Below are 22,562 nucleotides of genomic sequence, written 5' to 3'. Positions count from 1 at the left end.
CCAAAATATATAGGGAACTCATAGAACTTAATAAAAGGAAGACAAGCAATCCAATTAAAAAATGGGCAAAGGACCTAAATAGACACTTCCCTAAAGTGGACATACAAATGGCCAAGAGACATATGAAAACATGCTCAGTCACTAATCATCCGAGAGATGCAAATCAAAACACCAATGAGATATCATCTCACACCTGTCAGAATGGCTATCATCAACAAATCAACAAATGACAAGTGCTGGTGAGGTTGTGGAGAAAAAGGAACACTCGTGCACTGCTGGTGGGAATGCAGACTGGTGCAGCCACTATGGAAGACAGTATGGAGTTTCCTCAAAATATTAAAAATGAAACTCCCATTTCACCCAGTGATCCCATTTCTAGGAATATATCCTAAGAAACCCAAAACACTCATCAGAAAAAATATATGAACCCCTATGTTCACAGCAGTGCAATTTATAATAACTAAGATTTGCAAACAGCCTAAGTGCCCATCAGCAGATGAGTGGATAAAAAAACTGTGGTACATCTACACAATGGAACACCATGTGGCAATAAAAAAGAAAGAACTCTTACCATTTGCAGCAGCATGGATGGACCTGGAGAGTATTATGCTGAGCAAAATAAGCCAGTCAGAGAAAGGTAAGTATCACATGATCTCACTCATAAGTGGAATTCAATGGACAACATAAACTGATGATCAAAAATAGATCCAGAGACATAGAAACATTGAACAGACTGTCAAACCTCAGCGGGAAGGCAGGGGAAGTTATGTGTACACGCATAACTCACAGACACAGAGAGTGGGGTGGTGAGGGCTGAGGGGGTGGGGTGGGAGCGGGCTGGAAGAGGATAATGGGGGGAAAAGAAGGACCTATGTAATACTTTCAACAATAAAGATTTTTAAAAAATTATACATTGGCACAATGTAATATACAGCCATTGAAATGGTTATATAAAAAGTATTTAAGAATGGAAAGACGTTTATGTAGCCCTGGACCAGTTGGTTAGGGCATTGTCCCGAAAAGATAAGGTTGTGGGTTTAATCCCTGGTCAGGGAACATACAAGAATCAAACAATAAATGCATGAATAAGTGTAACAACAAATCAATCTTTCTCTTTCCCTCTCCCTCCCCCCCCCCCCCCATTCTCTCCCTCCCTTCTTTTCTCTCTAAAATCAATCAAAAAGTAAAAATTAAAAAAAAAAAAGATATTTATGTGTGTTCAAAATTACCCTAGAAAAGCACAAAATCCTCTTTTATAGGAAGGCACTGACATCCATAATAACAGCTACTTTATTACTTTATTATGGGCCAAGGCCTGTTTTAAGCATAGTACATGTATCATGTTTAAGTTTCATTTTTATTTGTGTAAATAAAAATTATAGCAAGTTAACTGACTTGCTCAAGGTTACACTTTCCAGCAACAAAAAGTAGTTTAAACTCAGAGATAAAAAGAAAGTATTTCTTCAGAGCCCTCCGCTGCCATGGCAAGGTTGGCTCACTGCTCTGCAGTGTCCCCACCTTCCCTAGGAAGTGTCCATGCCACGCACATGCCATGTACACGCCACGCACACACCACGGCACTGGACAGCACAGCGGTTCTAGGGGCTACTACCTGGAGCAACAGGCTGAAGCCAACTCCAGACCAAACCACCCCACCAGGACCTGGCGACACTTTAAGACTTTCTCAAGACAACATCATCCGCGTTACAGTGGCCTCTTGCTTCCTACTGGGGCACTGCACCATCCTGGGGGGCCTGAAAGTGAGAATGGTGATGGGGAGCCCTGGGGAGCTGGGCTGCAGGGCAGCTGGGCACACCCTCCGGCCTGAGCCCTGGGTTTGCCCTGAAACGGTGGTGCTGGAAAGGGGGGGCTGGGAGGGGGTTTGCAGATGTGCTTGGGGACAATGGTCTCATCCCCAAACTGTTTCTCCATTAGGCAGAGGGGAGGTCTGGAGAGAAAAAAAGTGAAACTAGAGAGTCAAAGAAATCATAGAAAAGTTTAAAAGTAACTAAAGAAGAGAGAAAAGCCAACAGGAATAGAATGAGTTATTATGTGACAGGGGGCAGGAGCCTGCACTAATCTAGCCCCTCTCTTGAAAGAAAGGCGAGAGTGTAAGTCACAGGGCACAGTTCACCTTTCTCATCAGGACTTTTATTTGGCAAAAGGTGAAAACGCTCAAAGAGAAGAAGGAAATATTAAGCCACTGCTACACATCTAGATGCAAAATGAATGCAGTGTAAAGGATTTACCACCTCACTTTCCCAGTCTTTTCTCCTCGGAGGGATGTCAAGTATCGTCAGGGTGACAGTGCTTTCACCATTTCCTAGGCGCTTTATTCATGAGGTCAGCCTGCTGCTGGGGTGGGGCCGGGGGAGGGCTAGCTCACAGCACTGTCTTGGAATCCACTCGGAACCGTGAGATGCGCACGTGTGGGACTGCATCCCTGCAGGACCACAGGCTAAGTCTGGGGGTTGAAGAGAAGGTCTGTGCTGGCCGTCTGACGTAGCTGCTGCTGACCTAGAAGCCCCCAGTCAGCGTGCCTGGCTACCGTCGCTGTTGTTCTCACAAGAAGGCCAGCCTCTTGAGAGCAGGCTCTGTGGCTGCTCCATGGAGAGTCTGGTGCCTGTGGTGCCGAACCCCGGGAGGAAGGGTGCAGGGTGTGGCCTGTGCTCACAGGGCCACCGACTCCTTCCCAGTCTCGCGCCTGCGCTCAGTGAAGGCCACACCACACTGGCACCTGTCAGACACGGCAGGCTGTCCCTCCATGTTTCCATTTGAGAATTTTTCATAAGCCTTGATTTTTCTTTTAGGAAACCCATGGCTTCTAACAAAATGTATTTCGCCTAATCTCACTTGTTCACTTAATTAATCTAGTATCAGATATTATGCTACTAGGTGAAAATATGGTTAGACATAATTTAAGAAGAAAAAAGAATGTTTTCCAGCAGGTAGCTTATCCTTTTAAACCTTTATGTCACCCTCATATACACAAGAGACAACCCTGAATGAATTAAACAAACATTTGCCTTAATACTGAAATGCATTTTGGTCTGCCAGAGTAGGCATCACCGAATGCCCTAGGGCAGTGGTCGGCAAGCTCATTAGTCAGCAGAGCCAAATATCAACAGTACAACAACTGACATTTCTTTTGAGAGCCAAATCTCTTAAACTTAAACTATATAGGTAGGTACATTGTTATTAACTTAATTAGGGTACTCCTAAGGCTTAGGAAGAGCCACACTAAGGGGCCAAAGAGCCACATGTGGCTTGAGACCACAGTCCTAGGAGATCATTAGCAAATGAATAGGAGACATGGAAACCATGAGACCCTAACAGGATTAGGTAACCAATGATTAAAATGTATTATGCTGGTGAGGTGGCAAATGGGGCAGTCACTTTGGAAAAGTTTGGCAGAAACCCAGCAATGCCACCCAAGAAAACGAAGAAGTTACGGTCCATACAAAACCTGTATATGACTGTTCACAGCAGAATTACTCATGATAATCAGAGAGCGCAAACAAGCCGAATGTCTACCACCCGTGAACGGATAAGTGAATCGGGTGTAACGGAGTGTCAGGCAGCCATAAAGAGGAAGGAAATACTGACATGCCACAGCACGGAAGAACCCCGAAAACGACGCTAAGTGAAAGAAGCCAAGCACAGAAAGCCGCAGGCTGTATGTTTTTCTATACGTGAAATGTTTAGTATACTCAGACCCATGAGCCAGAAAGCAGAGCTGTGTTTGTCAGGGGCTAATGGGTAGGGGGTTTCTTTATGGGGTCATAAAAGTGTTCTGGAATCAGATGGTGATGATGGTTGCACAACTTCATGAATAAAACCAATGAGTTGTATACTTTTAAAAGGGCAAATTTTATGGGATGTAAATTACATCTCAGTAAAGTTGTTCTTAAAAGAAATGACAGTGGTTTCCAGCAAGGAGATATCTAACCCTGATCTTTCCTCAGCTCTGCTCAACGACTTTGCTACAAACATCATCTTTCTTCCCTTTCCTCGCAGCTCTCCCCCAAATGCACCTCAAAAGCTTCCGGGAAACAAAACGCTGGGGACTTTAAAATCAAATAGCAATGCTGTCGTCTTTCCTGGAAAGCTACCCCAGGACCCAGCAGGCAGTGCGAAGGCTGGGAGAAAGGTGCAGAGAGGCCGGGAAAAGCCAGGCAATGCTCAGCACCTTTCTTCCGGGATGCCTGCGCCTCCTTCCTTTTCCTAAGTCATGTGGGCACCAGGCCCATGTCCCTCCTGGGTGCCCCCATGCCCGGGGGTGAGGGGGGCAGGAGGCTGCTGACTGAGCCGCCTCTGTTGACCCATGGGAGTGAGGTCTGGCTCTGGACAGGCTGGCCCTGCACGAGAGCTCTTCGCAGAGACCAAGAGACGGAGTGCTCACAGAGTTTGTGGAAGCAGGGAGAACGCGGGTTAGAATACTAGGAGAGACACACCCCTCACCCGAGCGAGCGTCAAGATGAGGAGTTTCCAGAGCAGGCTGTCCTGACTGACGGCTGCATTTCGAGAAACGATTTCAGACTTAAATCTTCTATTGTGATGATGCAAGATATTGCAAAACAACAGAATATATATTGTGAAACAGCTTTTTATTAATGTAAAATGTCTCTATTCATTTATATGGCAAATACCGTCCCCTACTTAAAAAAAAGACATTTGCCTTTCCATCTTAGCTAGACAATTCACGTGTGTTTTTATAATCATACTAGAGGCCCGGTGCACAAAAATTTGTGCACTCGGGGGGGAAGGGGGGGCCCCCCAGCCTGGCCTGTGCCCTCTCCCAGTCTGGGACCCCTCGGGAGATAACGACCTGCTGGCAGAGGGCAGGCCCAATCCCTAGGTGTAGCCCCTGGTCAGGCTCAGAGCAGGGCCGATTGGGGAGTTGGAGCGCCGCCCCCTGTCATGCACAGAGCAGGGCGAATCGGGAGGTTGCGATGCCACCCTCAGTCACGCTCAGGGTAGGGCCGATTGGGGGGTTGGGGCACCGCCCCCTGTCACACTCAAGGCAGGGTTGATGGGGAGGTTGCGGCGCCACCTTCTGTCACGCACAGAGCAGGGCCAATCAGGGGGTTGGGGCGCTGCCCCCTGTCACTCACAGCGCAGGGCCGATCAGGGGGTTGGGGCGCTGCCCCCTGTCACTCACAGAGCAGGGCCCATCAGGGGGGTTGGGGCTCCGTACCCTGTCACACACAGAGCAGGGTCAATCAGGGCGTTGGGGAGCTCCCCCCTGTCACACACAGAGCAGGGCCCATCAGGGGGTTGAGGAGCTCCCCCCTGTCACTCACAGAGTAGGGCCGATAGGGGAGTTGGGGCACCTCCCCCTGTCACACACAGAGCAGGGCGCATAAGGGGGTTGGGGCGCTGCACCCTGTCACACTCAGGGCAGGGCCAATGGGGAGGTTATGGCGCTACCCCGTTACACCCAGAGCAAGGCCCGTGGAGGGGGGTTGTGGCGCTGCACCCTGTCACACTCAGGGCAGGGCCGATGGGGAGGTTATGGCTCTACCCCGTCACACACAGAGCAGGGCCCGTGGGGGGTTGGGGCGCCGCACCCAGTCACACACAGAGCAGGGCCGATCAGGGGGTTGGGGCGCCGCACCCTGTCACACACACAGCCGCAGGGTGATCAGGGGTTTGGGGAGCTCCCCCCTATCAGGCACAGCAGGGCTGATCAGGGGGTTGGGGTGCCTTCCCCTGTCATGAACAGAGCAGGGCAGATAGGGAGGTTGTGGCCCCGCCCCCTGTCACACACAGAGCAGCAGGGCAATCAGGGGCTTTGGGCGCTGTCCCCTGTCATGCTGATCCCGGTGCTGGGGGGCATATTACCCTTTGGGGGCTGGCTGGTTTGCCCTGAAGGGTGTCCTGGATCAGGGTGGGGGTCCCCACTGGGGTGCCTGGCCAGTCTGGAAGAGGGGCTGAGGGCCGTTTTCAGGCTGGCGGGTGACTGAAGCTCCCAACTGCTCCTTTTTTTCTTTTTTCTTTTTTTCTATTCTGTGCCAACTTTAGCTCTGAGGCCTCGCTGCTGAAAGCAGGTTTCTGGCCTTTACCTTCTGTATTTGATACAATGTTGCGGTCCAGCTGGCTGAAGCCTGGCTGACTGAAAGCCGGTTTCTAGGGTTTTGTTTAGCTCCTATATTTGCAACATAGTTGCTTAGAGTTGCAGCTGAGGGGCTGGCAAGACAGGCGGGAACGTTGGAGTCCGCCATCACTGGAGCAAGCAAGCCTCCCTGTTCGCTTCAGTGCATGGCTGCCGGCCGCCATCTTGGCTGACAGTTAATTTGCATAAGGATATGCTGATTAGCCAATGGGAAGGGTAGCGGTCGTACGCTAATTATCATGTTTCTCTTTTATTAGTGTAGATATTGATATGATCTAGAATGCAGGATGCAAAAATCAAATCAATAAGCATTATGAAATAATTTCACACATACGCAGAACCTTGGGCAAATGGTTAAAATTAGAGATGAAAATTAAATGTGGGCAGACGATATTCCACATACAGCAACAAACTTAACAGATGTGTTTGCAGTGCTTTCTGGTAACTAACTTGCTTTCTGTTGATCTTTAAACACCCAATTCCAAATCTTCCAGCCCCTGGAGAAGGGCTTTTTCTTTTTGAATTTTCTCCAACTGATTTTTTTTAGCTGTTTTCCAGCTTCTACTTGTTCTTTCAGTCGATTGATTGTTTTTGTTTCCTCTTTAAGCTCCTGATTTTGGGTCTATCTCGGGTTCCCCAGAAGGTGACTGGGAGTATTGTGTGCTGAGGTCTGCAGGAACAGGGGCAGGAAGAGGCGCCAAATCTGTACTCGTGTCACTTCTTGCTTCCTGCTTTGCAGCTCTCTTAGCTTCAGGCTTCCTTTGATTTTTAAGGGCTGTTTTTGATAAGGCTTATCATTTCCTGGTTGTGGTTTCATATTCTGAAAGGGTTCCTCCTCACGCAAGTTAGGAATTGGCGACTGGTTTACTTCTTAAAGCTGGGGGTCTGCACGTTGTTGCAGCTTTTGGTTCTGTCCTGGGTACATCACTTGGAACTATTTGGTAAGTTCCTTTTTGTGCTGGTAATACTCCATCTAAAAATGACTGCCAAGAAACCTGCCATAATTTTGCATTTGATGGCACATAACACTTGTGCAAGACAGAGCCAGTATAATGCACCAAAAATGTACCCATTATTAACACATAACCTGGGAGCGAAAGTGATTGTTAAAATATGCTTACTGCCTGGGAACCAAGCAAAATATGTAGAATCAGAGGCCGCAGGTTTAGAAATAAATTTGTAGTTTTTAACATCCCACACTTCCATCTGTCTGGTCAGATTCCCACACCCAGGGACACTAACCTACGTCCAGGAGGACTAGAGTCGGCTGCATTCTGAGGAAGAGTTCTGAAGTCAGACACAGGATCCCATTTCAAGTTGAAGGTTGTTGCTTTGGCAGGCGTAAGACCCCAAGCAGCACAAAACTCAGCACAACCAGAATTCCAAGCTACATCACCAATGAGGCCGCTTCTGGTAACCGCACTGCAGCACATTCTGCATTTGTTTCAATGTATCTCGGCCTTTGGTCCTCAGCACAGGCAGCTCCCTATGCTTGCGCCTACTCAGCAGCAGCCTTTCTACGCCACAGCACTGCACCCTCATCCACCTTAGAGAAGCCTTTATGGCTGAAGCTGCACGAGGTCCACCAAAGTTAGCCTACTGATAGGATGTAACAAACGAAGATGTACCCTTACCCCCAACATGACAACCACCTTGTATGGTCCAGGTAATAACACAAAATCCATTTTTTGTAAATGCAATTTATTTGCAATTGTGTTGAAATTGTTGTTTTCGAAGAAGTGAACTTCACTGTTAACATTTTGGGCAGAAACAGTTTCAACTTTTGACTGGGATGGATACCAATTTTGCATTTTTTTCTGGATGAAAGATTTTAAACGTCTCATTTTCCATCATCAAGCTGTAGGCTGGCTTCCCCACTGTGACATCTTTGAAGCAGTGCATGACTGCCACTTTGGTAGGACAGTGGTTTTTGGCAAGAACTCAAGGCAAACTGCCTTTGGGAGGTCAAAGGTCTGTTGCCATTGATGATATTTATTTTTTCTCTGTTGCCCCAGGCAAACAAGTTCCTATCCTTACTAAAGATGTGGGCTTTGCAATTCCTCCCAGACCCCCTTGGAAACACTGTGTTTTCTGTAAAATGTGGTGTCCATTCACCACGCATAGTTCTGGTCTTTACACTCTCAAGAGCAATGTGGACAGCACCATGTTGTCCGAGAAGGAGCAATTCAAATGTTTACCAAACATCAGTATAAGTATGCTGTGATACTTAAAAAACAAAACAAAAAAACTTGCCTCCTTACAATATATTCTACTATTACAAACTAGAGGCCCAGTGCACAAAAATTTGTGCACTGGGGGGGGGGGGGGGGGTCCCCCAGCCCGGCCTGTGCCCTCTCGCAGCCTGGGACCCCTCGGGAGATAACGACCTGCTGGCTTAGGCCTGCTTCTGGGTGGCAGAGGGCAGGCCCAATCCCTAGGTGCAGCCCCTGGTCAGGCTCAGAGCAGGGCCGACTGGGGAGTTGGGATGCTGCCCCGTCATGCACAGAGCAGGGCGGATCGGGAGGTTGTGATGCCACCCTCAGTCACGCTCAGGGTAGGGCCGATTGGGGGGTTGGGGCACCGCCCCCTGTCACACTCAAGGCAGGGTCGATGGGGAGGTTGCGGCGCCACCCCCTGTCACGCACAGAGCAGGGCCGATCAGGGGGTTGAGGAGCTCCCCCCTGTCACTCACAGAGTAGGGCCGATAGGGGAGTTGGGGCACCGCCCCCCGTCACACACAGAGCAGGGCGCATAAGGGGGTTGGGGCGCTGCACCCTGTCACACTCAGGGCAGGGCCAATGGGGAGGTTATGGCTCTACCCTGTCACACACAGAGCAGGGCCTGTGGGGGTGGGGGGGTTGGGGCGCTGCACCCTGTCACACACAGAGCCGCAGGGCAATCAGGGGATTGGGGAGCTCCCCCGTATCAGGCACAGAGCAGGGCAGATAGGGAGGTTGTGGCCCTGCCCTCTGTCACACACAGAGCCTCAGGGCGATCAGGGGATTGGGGAGCTCCCCCCTATCAGGCACAGAGCAGGGCTGATCAGGGGGTTGGGGTGCCTTCCCCTGTCAGGAACAGAGCAGGGCGGATAGGGAGGTTGTGGCCCTGCCCCCTGTCACACACAGAGCCGCAGGGCGATCAGGGGGTTTGGGCGCTGCCCCCTGTCACGCTGATCCCGGTGCCGGGAGGCATATTACCCTTTTACTATATAGGATAGAGGCCTGGTGCACGGGTGGGGGCGGCTTTTATGCCCTGAAGGGTGTCCTGGATCAGGGTGGGGGTCCCCACTGGGGTGCCAGGCTAGTCTGGGTGAGGGGCTGAGGACTGTTTTCCGGGTGGTGAGTGACTGAAGCTCCCAACCGCTCCTTGTCTTCTTTTCTTTTTTTTTACTCTGGGCCAGCTTTAGCTCTGAGGCCTCGCCACTGAAAACATCATACAATGTTGCTGAAGCCCGGCTGAATGAAAGCCGGTTTCTGGGGTTTTGTTTATCTTCTTATTTGCAACATAGTACATAGTTGCTTAGAGTTGTAGCTCAGAGGCCGGCAAGTGAGGCGGGGAACATTGGAGTCCGCAGTCACTGCAGCAAGCCTCATGCTCGCTTCAGTGCCTGGCTGCCGGCCGCCATCTTGGCTGACAGTTAATTTGCATAAGGATATGCTGATTAGCCAATGGGAAGGGTAGTGGTCGTACGCTAATTACCATGTTTCTCTTTTATTAGTGTAGATTTACATATCAAGAAGCCTCCCTATATATACTTTTTCAAAGACTGAACTGGTTAGTCCTATCTCAATAAATTACATTGGCATGTCAAATAATGAAGAATAAACCACAAAACACCCTTTACTTAGTGACTGGCTCCAACCTAAATAACAAATCAACCTGCACGGCTAACTGGATGTCTTCAGGGAGAAAGCCATGGTGACGGGAAGACCTTTCCCACCCACTACCTGGGCAGGAAGCCAGGGTGGCACCCAGTTCTGAACCCGGCATTTCTGAGCATACGTCTCATTGGAGCAGCAGCCCACAGTGGGGAGGTTCTCATGCCTTCCCCCGCCCCCATGCTGTCCCAGTCACACAGACTGACAGAAAGGAAGGGGTAGGGCTTATTTCTTAATCAGGCACTGGGCATGAACCACCTACGCCAAACCTCCCAACCCCGCCTCACATACAGTCAAGGTAGACTATGCTTCACGATGGCATAATAGAAGCAGAATTTGCTTTAGAGCCATTTAAAAGTGGGTTTAGAGTAAAATATTTACTGCTGATGAGCTTTAGTTCTTCATCTGTGAAATGAATGAAACAGTATTTGCCTTGAGAGGTTATTTTGAGGATTACACACATGTACACCCAGCATGGTGTCTGGCATTTGATAAATGGTAGCTCCACCCACTTAACTTCTTTTGCATTTTCCTGTTTTCCTTGGTGCCCCAGTTGATCTCATTTACCAGTAAGCAGATCTGAAGCTAATCAACCAAATATGTATGGAATTGAATAAGCAGTTGAAGTCTTGAACTATACATTATAATCATGATTTGTGTGATTTGGGACGAAGACCTCAAATTTCAAAAAATACCTTTCCTCTAAAATAAAAATAAAAATTATGATCTCTATTAATCTTTTATTAGAATCACTAATATAAGTAACTGTCAGTTCACAGTAACAACAAAAACACTAAAAAATAAATGGATTAAGCAAACAATAAGTAGGAAAATAGACTCCATTCTCTTTTTTTTTTTTTTTTTTTAAATATATTTTTATTGATTTTTTACAGAGAAGAAGGGAGAGGGATAGAGAGTTAGAAACATCGATGAAAGAGAAACATCGACCAGCTGCCTCCTGCACATCTCCCCACTGGGGATGTGCCCGCAACCCAGGTACATGCCCTTGACCGGAATTGAACCTGGGACCCTTCAGTCCGCAGGCCGACGCTCTATCCATTGAGCCAAACCGGCTTCGGCAAGACTCCATTCTCTTAAAATGTAATTATTCCAAAGAAAAATTTCATAGAACTTATTTTACCTTCCAAAATGCCCTACGTGAAAAAGTCGCAATCTAGATGATTAGAACCCATTATTTTATTGGAAGGACTTACAAGGAGATACTTCAATCGTGTTGTGGACAGAAAAATAAGGGGTTCAATGGAAAGCAACCCCAGAGGGTGATCTGGTCATAAATTCCTAACTGGGAAGGTCATGGTGGGTATCCTGCCCCAGGCATATAACTTTTTAGTGAAAGGTTCATCTTTGTCTTAAGCAAGCTCTCCTCCACTGCTTCTGTGCATCTAGGATTGAGTGATTTTTTTCTACCCTATCTTCTAATTCACTAATTCCATCCTTGGCTTCCCCTAATCTGCTGTGTATTCCTTACAATGTGTTCTTTGTTTGTGCTATGTCGTTCTTTACTTCTGTCTTCGTAGTTTACTTTACTCATGCTGTTGAGCATCTTTACCAACATTATTCTGAATTCTATATTAGATAAACTTCTTATCTCCATTTCATTTATCTCTTCTTCTGGAGAATTCTCTTGTTCTTTCATTGGGGGGTTGTTTTTTGTCTTCTCATTTTGGCTGCCTGTTTGGTTTGTGACTATGATTTAGGTAGATCTGCTATGCCTCTCAATCTCTAGAGCAGAACAGTGTCAAACGCTGTTTCTGACTAATGAGATCAGGCAAAGACTTACAGCCTCCAGAGACCGTCTCTGCTTGCAGACTGATTGGATTTAGGCTTGAATAGCCCTCAGGCAACTGTTCACAGGTGTGGTCAGAGTTTTTTTCAATAGGATGGGGCAATTGCTTCTGCCTGGAGGGTAATTGTTATTCTCTGTCTCTTAATGGGCCTTAGCAACTCCACATTAAGGTGTTTTCCAATAGGGTGGGTCAACTGTCTTCCCCCCCCAAGCAAAGCCATCTGTATAGCAAATGTCTGTGTAAGAAAGATGACTTCCGAAGTGTGAGAGAATGACTCACCACAGGAAACTGGGGTGTCTGCCTTCTGAGCTCTAACCCCAGAGCCCCCGATCCTGGCTTTGGCTCACACAGCTCCAGTCCACTCTGCCCTCCTTCTGCTGGAGCACAGGGTGAGTGGCTGCACAGGGAAGTTTGTGCATTGGCCCTTTAAGTGGGTGCCAGCTTCCAGCCATGTCTCCCTGGCAGACAGCAACCCCACTGCTTTTCACATCCAGATGTTATATGGGTACCCTTCTCAGTCCTGGTGCTCTCTACTGGGGGCCCAGCTTGGGAATTAGACCCCAGAGATCTCAGTGGCAACCCGCCCTGCGCCCCACCCCCCTCCCGCCTCCCCAGCTGAGATATCTCTCTGGAACGTCAGTTGCTGTCTGTGGGAGCCTGGCCAGCCCTTTCGTGCCTCAGACCCTCCTAACCAGTCTCTATGCCATCTCCACTTTCGGTCCTCGGTTATCAGGGTTCTCTCCAATGAGTCTTCCATTGAGTATTCAAGAGCTTTTCTGTATTTTAGTTGTAATTCCAGTTTGGTCCTGGAAGCATGTCCATGCAGCATCCACTTACTCTGCCGCCATTTCTAATCTACTTCATGTACTCTTTTACTGTTGTTTGTTTCTATGTACAATTGTTAAAGAGACCGAAACCCCCCCAAAACTCTACTGTTAAAGTGAGATAAGCCAGTAAGCCAGGACAAGTGGAATAGGGAAACTGAGACAGACAGACAGGTAAACCAACTGGCCAAGCAATTTACAGCAGACACAGGTCACCTCCTTAGAGATAACATCTAGGTAGGCCTCAGTTGTATTTCAGCTCCAGGCCCAGAAAAGCAGCTAAAACGGGCGGGCAATGACAGGATCAGCTGCAATGAGTAAGGACCCCCTCCCCACCATGACGCTGACCAATCAGTAGAGACCACGACCCAGAAAGAGCACACCTAGAAAAGCTGATGAATGTTCTGCTGAAACCCTCCTCTAAGATTCCTGCCTGCAAAAGAGAGATGCAAGCCTCAAAACAAAGGACCCAGCATGCACTCTCCCTCTGGGGAGCACTCCCCCCCGCCCCCACCATCCTATTCCCCATCTCCTTCTCCTTCTTCCCCCACAGGCACCCATCTCCTAAACTCCAAAGAACTCCTGCTGTGAAACCTTTCCTGCTCACAAACTACCTGTACTTACTAACTGATTAAGGGCTTGAATTAAAATTGACATTCTTAAGAATTCCTTTATGATTTCAAATCATAAAATTGTTTCTGGTGGGTTCACCCAATTTTCTGCAAGGAGAATAAAATGTCACTGAAAGAGAATGTACTAAATCTTGAAACCAAGGATGTGCAATGAGGCAAAAGGCAGTTCCCCTAAAGAAGCACCATGCTATAAAAGAGGGTTTCCAACCAGATCAATGAGCAAAGAGATTCTGTACTTCAAACTCCAAGGGAAGTGTGTGGCTCTTTGAAAGGCTGGTCTTTTGAGAAAAACAAAAGAAAGGAACTTACTACTGAAGTTCTTTACTCAAGGAGAGCCTCACCACTATGTATTTCCTGTTAAAGGAGCATGTGAAATGATAACCCTGACCCAGCCCCGTCAACTTGCGTTGAACAATTCCTAACGATTCCCTTCTACTGCACTTCTGTGCACTCGGGGTCACACGCAGCTGAAGCGAAGGTGAGTCTCCACAGGAGACTGAACCCGCAGCCCAGAGTCACACCAGAGCTTGAACCCTAGCCAGCTGTGTGACTCTTAGGTAATCAATCACCCTCATCTCTGTTTCAGGCCCACTTCTGGAAGAGGGTGAGAACAGAGTCTGCAAACAAGAAATACGATGGTGAGCAAGAAACAGCTCCTGCCCTCAAGAGCCTAATTAATAATTGGCAGGCCAGGCTGAAATACTGGCCACTAGTCATTCTCATTGACGTCAATATTTATTGATTGATTGTCTACGTCATGCAAAGGCCACAAGTACAGTGGTTGGGGACTGGGAGGAGGACGTCTAAGGGACTTTTATTCCCTGACCATTGGGTTAGTGTTTGGGCATGTTGACTAAGCTTGGCTTCTAGTATAAAATTTATCAGTATTTCATGGGTTACCTTGAAAACGAAAGCTGATATTTAAACAATAACTATTTATTGGATCAATCTCTAAAACAGCGGTTCTCAACCTGTGGGTCGCGACCCCTTTGGGGGTCAAAGGACCCTTTCACAGGGGTCGCCTAAGACCATCGGAAAACACATATATAATTACATTACGATTCATTACAGTTGCAAAATTACAGTTATGAAGTAGCAACGAAAATAATTTTATGGCTGGGGGTCACCACAACATGAGGAACTATATTAAAGGGTCACGGCATTAGGAAGGTTGAGAACCACTGCTCTAGAAAGTAACCTCCTCCCAAGTGCCCAACCCCTTACTCGATCATTAAAACTGACCAGACACCAGTGCTATCTTAACTTAATACTTTCTTAAGAGAGGCAAATGGATGTTTAGACAATAGAGGCTGTCCTTCCTCCCTTCCTCTTTCTAGTCCTAGTCCCAGGCCTTTCCAGTTCTCTGCAGGGTTCCTAAATCTTAACCCGCCCTCTAAACCTCTCTTAAAGGTGGCCACCTGCCCACAGTTCTTTGTATGAGGCACTTGCCAGTTGGTGTCTTTCTGGGTTTCCTCCTGGGCTCTCCTGCTGGTCTATGAGCTCTTGGAGGAAGTGGCCTATTTTATACTCTTGGCATCTGCCACAGCTCCTACCGCAGCTCCCCGGAGGAGCCATGCATTCAAAATCCACTGGTCACTGGTTCTTTGTTCTTCCTTCAATTGCGGCAGAAGTTTCCAAACTGGTAGCCCTGCTCCAATCTCTCCCTTTATGTCAAATCTATTACAGCTAAAATAGTAGGATAATCTTAACTTCATTTTCATTACCTCTTTTCTTCTCTCAAAAAAACTCATAATGACCCTAATAGGACTTAAGACTTTACTGGCTTTATCTAGCTGACTTTATACCTCAGTATGTTCTGGTCTAGGATAAAGCCACCAAATCTAGCATATAGCTCAATGCTGCAGTAGCTATCCAGGGGCACAGCACCCAGAGCTACCAAGTATTCTAGAATAAATGACTGAATTGCCGTTTCAATAACCCTCTTTCTTTCTCTTTTGCATATATCTTTCCTAGTCCTACTTTTATGTCTCCAAAGGTAACATTTCACCAGTTTGAAGAAAGTGTCTCCTGCCAGATGGACATGTTTAAGGCATTTGTTCTCACTCACTTCTTTCATGAAATCTTCTGAGATGAGCCAGTTAAAATCTAGTCATTTAAAGCAGCAACTGCTCAAATACTTGAGCTTATCTAGTTTTCTGTGCTAGGGGATGCTATTCAAGGCCAAAGATGGTATCTACTGCCTCCTTGTCATTCTCAGCCCTCAGGGAGAGCCCTCTGTGTACAGTGAATCCTGACTAAGCGCTGTAGTAGAGTCCCTCCGATGCATTACTCTTAAAGGGCATTCATGAGCTTTAAATAAAACAATAACTATAAATTAATGCTTTAGACACAGAGATTAGTAGTTTTGTTTAATAATTTGAAACATATATACTACTAGGATTTTTTTTAAAAAATATATTTTATTGATTTTTTACAGAGAGGAAGGGAGAGAGATAGAGAGTTAGAAACATCGATGAGAGAGAAACATCGATCAGCTGCCTCCTGCACATCTCCCACTGGGGATGTGCACACAACCCAGGTACATGCCCTTGACCGGAATCGAACCTGGGACCTTTCAGTCCGCAGGCTGACTCTCTATCCACTGAGCCAAACCGGTTTTGGCAAGGATTTTGAATTTAAAGAGGTTACCTTCCCCACAAAAATTTTGCTAGCTATAGTTTCCATGTCTATAGGATTAACATATTTCAGGAAATTTGCCCCCCCCCCCCACTGTTGCCTTATCATAGCAAAAGAAAAGAATAATTCGCAATAAAAAGATAAAGTTCATACACAGAATGACTCCAAAATAAGGTGACTTTTCAGCTTGTCTGACCTACTAAACTGCTGCACAGCCACTTGGGAGGGCAAAGGTCAGGGGTGCACCTTAGAGAAGTCACTGAACAAACAGCGGGGATGCCCTAGAGAGAAGGAAAGCACAGGCAGAGGTCCACGTCCTGCTTAGCAAGCATGCTTCAGGGTTGTTTGGAAAATGGCAGTTTTTTCCTGAAGACCCAGACTATTTTTCTGACTCTTCGTATTTTACCCAGTCAGTATAAACACTCACCTCCACAAATATGTCAGAGAAACACAAAAGATATGATGGCTGTTTTTCTGCAAGCCATCCCAAATGCAGCAGGTCACAGAGCAATGCTCCCTGCATAGTGGTCCAACAGCTCTGTCTGAATGAGCAGCTCTGAGGTCACCAGTCCACTTCAAACCCAATGTGTGGAATAGTGGTTTCCATCACTATAATCACAGACCAGATGAAATCTGCTGGCCAAAATCTAAAAGACTCCATGATTAGCCTAAACATACAACTATCTTCCGACTGGCAAAGAGTTATTTTCTGTATTAGATATTGAAATTATATAATTATAACTAATAATTTTTGCTTGAGTTTTTGGAAGTAAGTGTATTAGGTTTATGAGAAGTATATTTTGTTATAGTTTATGTGAGTTGCTAAGAAATACAGTACTTTGGGGGGCGGGGGGAGAAAGACAGACAATTTGTGTTTACTGGGCTACAGATAGATGACTGACTGACAATGGATAATATCACAATTATAACACCCAGCATTCCAAAACTATTTAATAAAATTGTTTTGAAGCAATATAGCTTCCAAAAGAAAAGAAAATCTAAAAAAATATTTGGATGGCCGCATACCAAAATAACGTTAAACATATAAGATAAAGAAATTAATCCCAAGTTAAAAAAGGGCATCAGATATTTACTCACCAACTATAAAAGGAATGGCTTTCAAAAGTTTGTAAATGAATTATTTGAAATACACAGTGCATTTCCCATGGAAAAAAGGTCTCCCATGGCAATGTTGTAGTTAGTAGTAAAGCTTTCAGTGTTACCCACAAACACTCCATTAAATGTTACCAGGTACACATGATAGAAGAACATGAACTTCACAGAGTCAGAGACCCCTGGGTTCCAGTCCTGGCTGCGGTACTTCCACAGGAAGCCATGTCCCACTGTCTCCAGCAGAAAGAGCGTCTCCCGGAGTGGAGCAGGAGACCTGCCCATGGCAAGGCTGTCCCACCCCGAGAGCCTGCTGGTGACCCTGTGTGCTCAGGTGGAAGGCTTGCCTGCAGAGTTCATACCAAGGAAGAGAACTTCCTAAATGGCCCTGATGGGGTTGATGTCAGGTCAGTGCCAAGGCAGTGATAACTGTTAACAGGACCACACTTAGTCTTTTCAGATGCTTGAGATTCCAAGGACTAAAATGAGGTCCAGCCTTAGGAAGCATAAGGTTCACATGACCCAACGTCTAGCATGCTTTCCAAATATCTGGGCACCGCCCCTTCCACCCTGCCCCAACCTATACGGCAATTACATTATAGTACAGCTATCCTTTTCTAAACAAAAGAAGCATTTATCATAAGACAAATCTACATGGATCAATAAACTATTGTTGTATCTAGCCAGAGCTTACAGGAGATCTGTCTATAAAATATACATCTTTCAGAAAAACAAGCTCTTGGGTAGAGCCATCAGTCATCCGCAAGCGCATATGAAAGGCGGGGACAGAGTTGAGGCCTGTGAGAAAGCTGCCTGACTATAGGGGTCAGTCCGTATTGCTCGGTAAATGCTCACAATTCAGAACGATGGCTGGAAGGGTCATTATACAAACCACTACAAGACGTTATCCACACCTGCTTCAAAATCAGAATACCAGATACTCATAATGTTTTTTCCCTCCCTCAGACACTGCTATAAGCTCAGATGTCACCATAATTAAACACAACGTTAACAAAAATAGAGTTAAAATAAGACACTATTTGAGGAAAGAGAGGTTACACAATAAGATTGAGAAAACCCACTTCAGGGTTTACACTAATTCTCTATATGCCTGAATAGTTCCATTAAAAACATTTCTCCTCTTCCCGAAACCATGGACTAAGAAGGTAATTGGAGATGTGGGAGCACAGTCTGGGCCAGCTTTATGTACCATTCCACCTCTGCCTATCCAAAACCACCTTTCAGGGTGAACCTTGAACCTTGGAGGATAACAAAACTTTCTTACTATGGGAGCAAATTATGTGACAACTTAAGAGTTTAACTTAAAGCTGTTAAGATGCCTCTTCACAAAATTTCATTTCATAAACAGACTCATATAAAGCTGACTTGTTAGAGCTAGGACAACATACGAAAAATCTTTAGAATTAAAATACACATACTTAAAAAAAAATTAAAAAAAATTTTTTTTAAATACACATACTTAACATTTCTAAATCTTCTTAATCTTCACAAAATTATGAATTGCTACACCTGCATATCTGTTCTTGCTGTCATTACCATTTTCCCCGCAGGTACTTCATAGGTTCCACTCAACCTCTGTCTTGTTTTACAGGCAAATTCCAAGATCCTAGAGCAGCAGTTCTCAACCTGTGGGTCACGACCCTTTTGGGGGTCAAACGACCCTTTCACAGGGGTCGCCTAAGACCATCGGAAAACACATATATAATTACATATTGTTTTTGTGATTAATCACTATGCTTTAATTATGTTCAATTTGTAACAATGAAATTGGGGGTCACCACAACATGAGGGACTGTATTAAAGGGTCGTGGCATTAGGAAGGTTGAGAACCACTGTCCTAGAGTTTATTGTCTTTAAAAATAAAATTAGAGATAAAATACGAATAAAAGAACCAGTCATTGTGGCAAGCTGGATGCTGTTCCAGTGCGTCCTCACCTTCCTCGGATGGCCTTCTGCAGCACCTTCATGCCCGCCAGGCGGCAGGACTGCCCCTCCAACCGTCTGTCCTTAAAGATGGTGCCCTCTGAGTGCACTTCGCCGAACATTCCGTAGGCATCCTGCACGAGGAGGCAGACTCTACAAAAAAGCATTCACAGTTGTTCTTTCCTGGAACAGCCATTGATTCAACACAGAGATCAGGACAAATGAAGTTGAATTCAAACATGCACTTTCTAGATTTGTACACGCAGGCGTTTGATCACTGTTCATAAACTATAGAGACAGAATTCGCTTTTGGCATAAAACTAAATTCTAAGCAGAATGAGGTTTAAAAGCACACGAAGAAGGTCATCCTTTCAAATCAAACATATTACTGTTGCCCACGTATTATGGATAATTAGAGCAGTCTCATATATTGTCTATTTAATTCTTCAGCTGAGGAAAGTGGGCATTATCACCTCCATTTGGTAGATGAGGAAAGTGAGGGTCAGTGTGTTAAATGACTAGCCAAGACAGTAAGCAGGTCGCAAAATCCGGTCTTAAACTGCAGGCCCCTGATTTTGACATTTTTTGGTGCCATAGCATCACATTACAGTAACAAGTTACAAAGATGCAGAAGAGTGACCAGTTTAGCCTAGTGGAACCTGAGAGAACACCCCAGAGCAAGAAGCATTCCAGTCTCCAAGAGAAGCACCAAGTGGCAACAAGGAACGAACCAACGGCAAACTGCATAATGACCATAAAATCCGAATATCGAAATCTAATCTACAGAGAGGTCAGGACTTGTTCCAGCACTAGGCCAAACTATCCTATGATAAAAGGCTAATATGTAAATCAACCAAACAGTGGAACGACCGGTCGCTATGATGCACACTGACCACCAGGGGTAGACGCTCAATGCAGGAGCTGCCCCCTGGTGGTCAGTGTGCTCCCACAGGGAGAGCACCGCTCAGCCAGAAGCCGGGCTCATGGCTGTTGAGCTCGGTGGTGGCGGAAACCTTTCCCACCTCTGTGGCAGCACTACGGATGTCCAACTGATGGTTTAGGCTGCTCCTCTAAGCCATCAGTTGGACATCCTCCAAGGGCTCCAGAACTGTGAGAGGGCGCAGGCCAGGCTAGACCTCCCCCAAGTGCCTGAATTTCATGCACTGGGCCTCATGTCCTATATAATAAAGAGCTAATATGCTAATTAGACTGGACAGCGGAACGACCTTCTGGAACAGCCAATGGGTGGGGAGCGGGGCCACGCGGCAGCTGGGACCGTAAGGGCCGAGGCAGCTGGGGCTACGAGGGCCTACCCTTACACGAATTTCATGCATCGGGCCTCCAGTTTAAAATATAGTTATATGTAAATTGTAAATAGTCAATAACGAGGCCACTTATCTAGAAGAACTTCACCCACTCTATAACTTTCAAAAGATACTTTTAAATGTTCAACAAGAATCATATCAGAGTAATAAGGTCAGAATGTAAGTGATTTATGCTAAATTATAAAAAAAATAGGCTTTTAATGTCCCTTGAAAACAATTTAATTGGCCTATAAACTTTTCATACAAAATAAGCAAAGACTGTATAATTTAATCAGAGACCCAAGTGGGAAAGAACAAAGAAGTGTAATAGAGGTAGGGAGGCATAGCATAGAAGGTTGCAGAGCCATGAGATAAGTTTCACAAGATTCTTAATAACAATGGCACTTATGGATTTGTCACTGTGCTCTAAAGCAGTACCCTGGCCTTTTGGGTGTGTCTAGTGAATCTACGATCCATCTATTATGTGTTAAGTACAGTAGAACTGCCACTTGCGTAGGCCTTCAGCGAGGTCTAGGTATGTGCTAATGAGCAATCCAGCCCTCTGTACCTCTACAGGAAAAGAATGAACACAGATAAATATGCAATCACAAGTCGTGGTGGTGTGAGGAAGGAAATAAGCAGAGTGCCTTGAGAAACAACACTGGGGTGGGATAGTCTATCCAGGGTGGTCAGGGAAGTTTTCTTAAAAGAGGGTGACCTTTAAGTTGAGTCCTAAAGAAAGAGAAGCCAATTATTAAGCAAACGGTTGAGAAAAAGCATTTACAACAGAGAAACCCTGTGATAGGAAAAAGCTCTTCCATGTTTGAGAAATTGAAAGGTTAGATAAGGTAGGAAAAATGGTAGTAAGATAAAGGACTAATATTTGGGGATTTCTTAATTAATTTCTTAATTTAACTTTTATTTTTGTTGGCATGCACACATGCGTCGGAAACATTTCAAGGCACGACGGAAGAACATGGTCATGGATGACGCATGAGGGACAGGAAGAGTCCATGCTGGCCTAAGATTTCTAAGGAACTACATGGCAGTGGAGAATCAAGAAGAGCTTGAGGGCAGGAAGCCCAGATGTGGATCTCATTTCAGAGACCACAGAAGCCGTGGAATCCAAAGGCTGGTCAAGCGACTTGAGCCGGGAAGCAGGTGAAGACGGAGGTGATTAACATGGAACATGGAAGTCCAAGCTGGTCAGCGGAGGATGGGACTCAAAGCAGGTGGCAGAAACGACGTAGGTGTGGAGAGGCCGGTATCCAGCCCGGCTGCCACCACGGACAAACTGCGGCAGCTCTGGCCGACACTCCTCTCTCCTGCACGATTCTCTGGAGGCCTTTTCCATTATTCTAATCTAAGGAAGATTAGATAATCACCTATCTATACAGGAGGCTGGAATTCAGACACTAGAGGTCCCTGAGCAGACAGTGTAACAGCACTGTGGCCATGCTCAGCAGGACAACCATTTCAAACAAGCATTGTCTTTAAAAAACTTGGAAATATTGTGAACTCAGCTGCTAGCCAAGCCACGTGAAGGCTAGAATTGGCATTTTAAAGTTATGTGATGAGTCAGTGTTCATAAAATTAAGCTCCCACTTTGGAAAGCAGAATAGCCATTGGACAAGGTGAAATGTACATTCGGTTAATAGCAAACTCTCCACTGCCAGTGACAGGCAAGTTAGGACTTAGGCTGCAGGCGGTGTTCCAAACTCCCTGCAGCACCGAGCACTGTTGGTGGGACCCTGTGCCTCGTGTGGGAGGCACGCTGCTGCTTTTAGACGTGATTCGCTTAGATAAACGCTAGAACAGCAACGAGAAATGTCCTCTTGAGAGGAAGTAGATGTCAGTGGTTAGAGTAAGAGCCTCATAACTGCATTCACTCCATGAGACAGAGTTTGCCATTCAAAATTCTTGGAATAACAGTTTGGCAAGTGAATGCCACTTCTTTAAGATCAATGTTGCATGCCTGCCTACAACACACACCCTCATCCAAATTAAACCCCCTCCCCTTTTCCTGATTTTAGGCATCTGGTGCAGGGAAAGGCAGTCGGCAGGAGAGGCTCTGCTTTGGGCTCTGCTGCTGAGGGATGTAGGCTCCTGGCGACCCGGAGACTGTACAAGCCAGAGCACTTTGAATTGCTTTGTTACAAATGGAATTAATTGACAAGGAGATGATTTTCCCTCGTGTGCCAGCTCGCTTGCGTCCGTAATGTGTATGCACTTTATAACAGGGGCAATCTTCTTGTGTGAAGGGGCTTAGAGAAAGGTGCCGAAAGCAAGCCATCCCTCACAGAAATGAAA

The 22,562-nt window shown here is 46.2% G+C and overlaps 1 protein-coding gene and 1 pseudogene across 3 annotated transcripts in view; both read right to left on the bottom strand.

Moving 5' to 3' along the window:
* The window catches only part of SPIDR (scaffold protein involved in DNA repair), a 289,161-nt gene that overhangs the window by 23,236 nt on the left and 243,363 nt on the right, over nucleotides 1-22,562 (bottom strand). For all 3 annotated transcript variants that reach the window (XM_070391894.1, XM_070391895.1, XM_070391896.1), the window contains one exon: nucleotides 18,961-19,101. In XM_070391894.1, the coding sequence (XP_070247995.1) occupies nucleotides 18,961-19,101 (141 nt within the window). The remainder of the gene's footprint in view (nucleotides 1-18,960; nucleotides 19,102-22,562) is intronic.
* On the bottom strand, nucleotides 6,583-8,237 carry LOC138993409 (eukaryotic translation initiation factor 2A pseudogene; annotated as a pseudogene).

Source organism: Myotis yumanensis, unplaced genomic scaffold, assembly GCF_028538775.1.
Source record: "Myotis yumanensis isolate MYYU_CA2020_CCGP unplaced genomic scaffold, mMyoYum1.0.hap1 SCAF_15, whole genome shotgun sequence".
Taxonomy (NCBI): domain Eukaryota; kingdom Metazoa; phylum Chordata; class Mammalia; order Chiroptera; family Vespertilionidae; genus Myotis; species Myotis yumanensis.
Note: the sequence above shows the minus strand (reverse complement) of the source record. Positions and strands in the feature narration are given on the sequence as shown.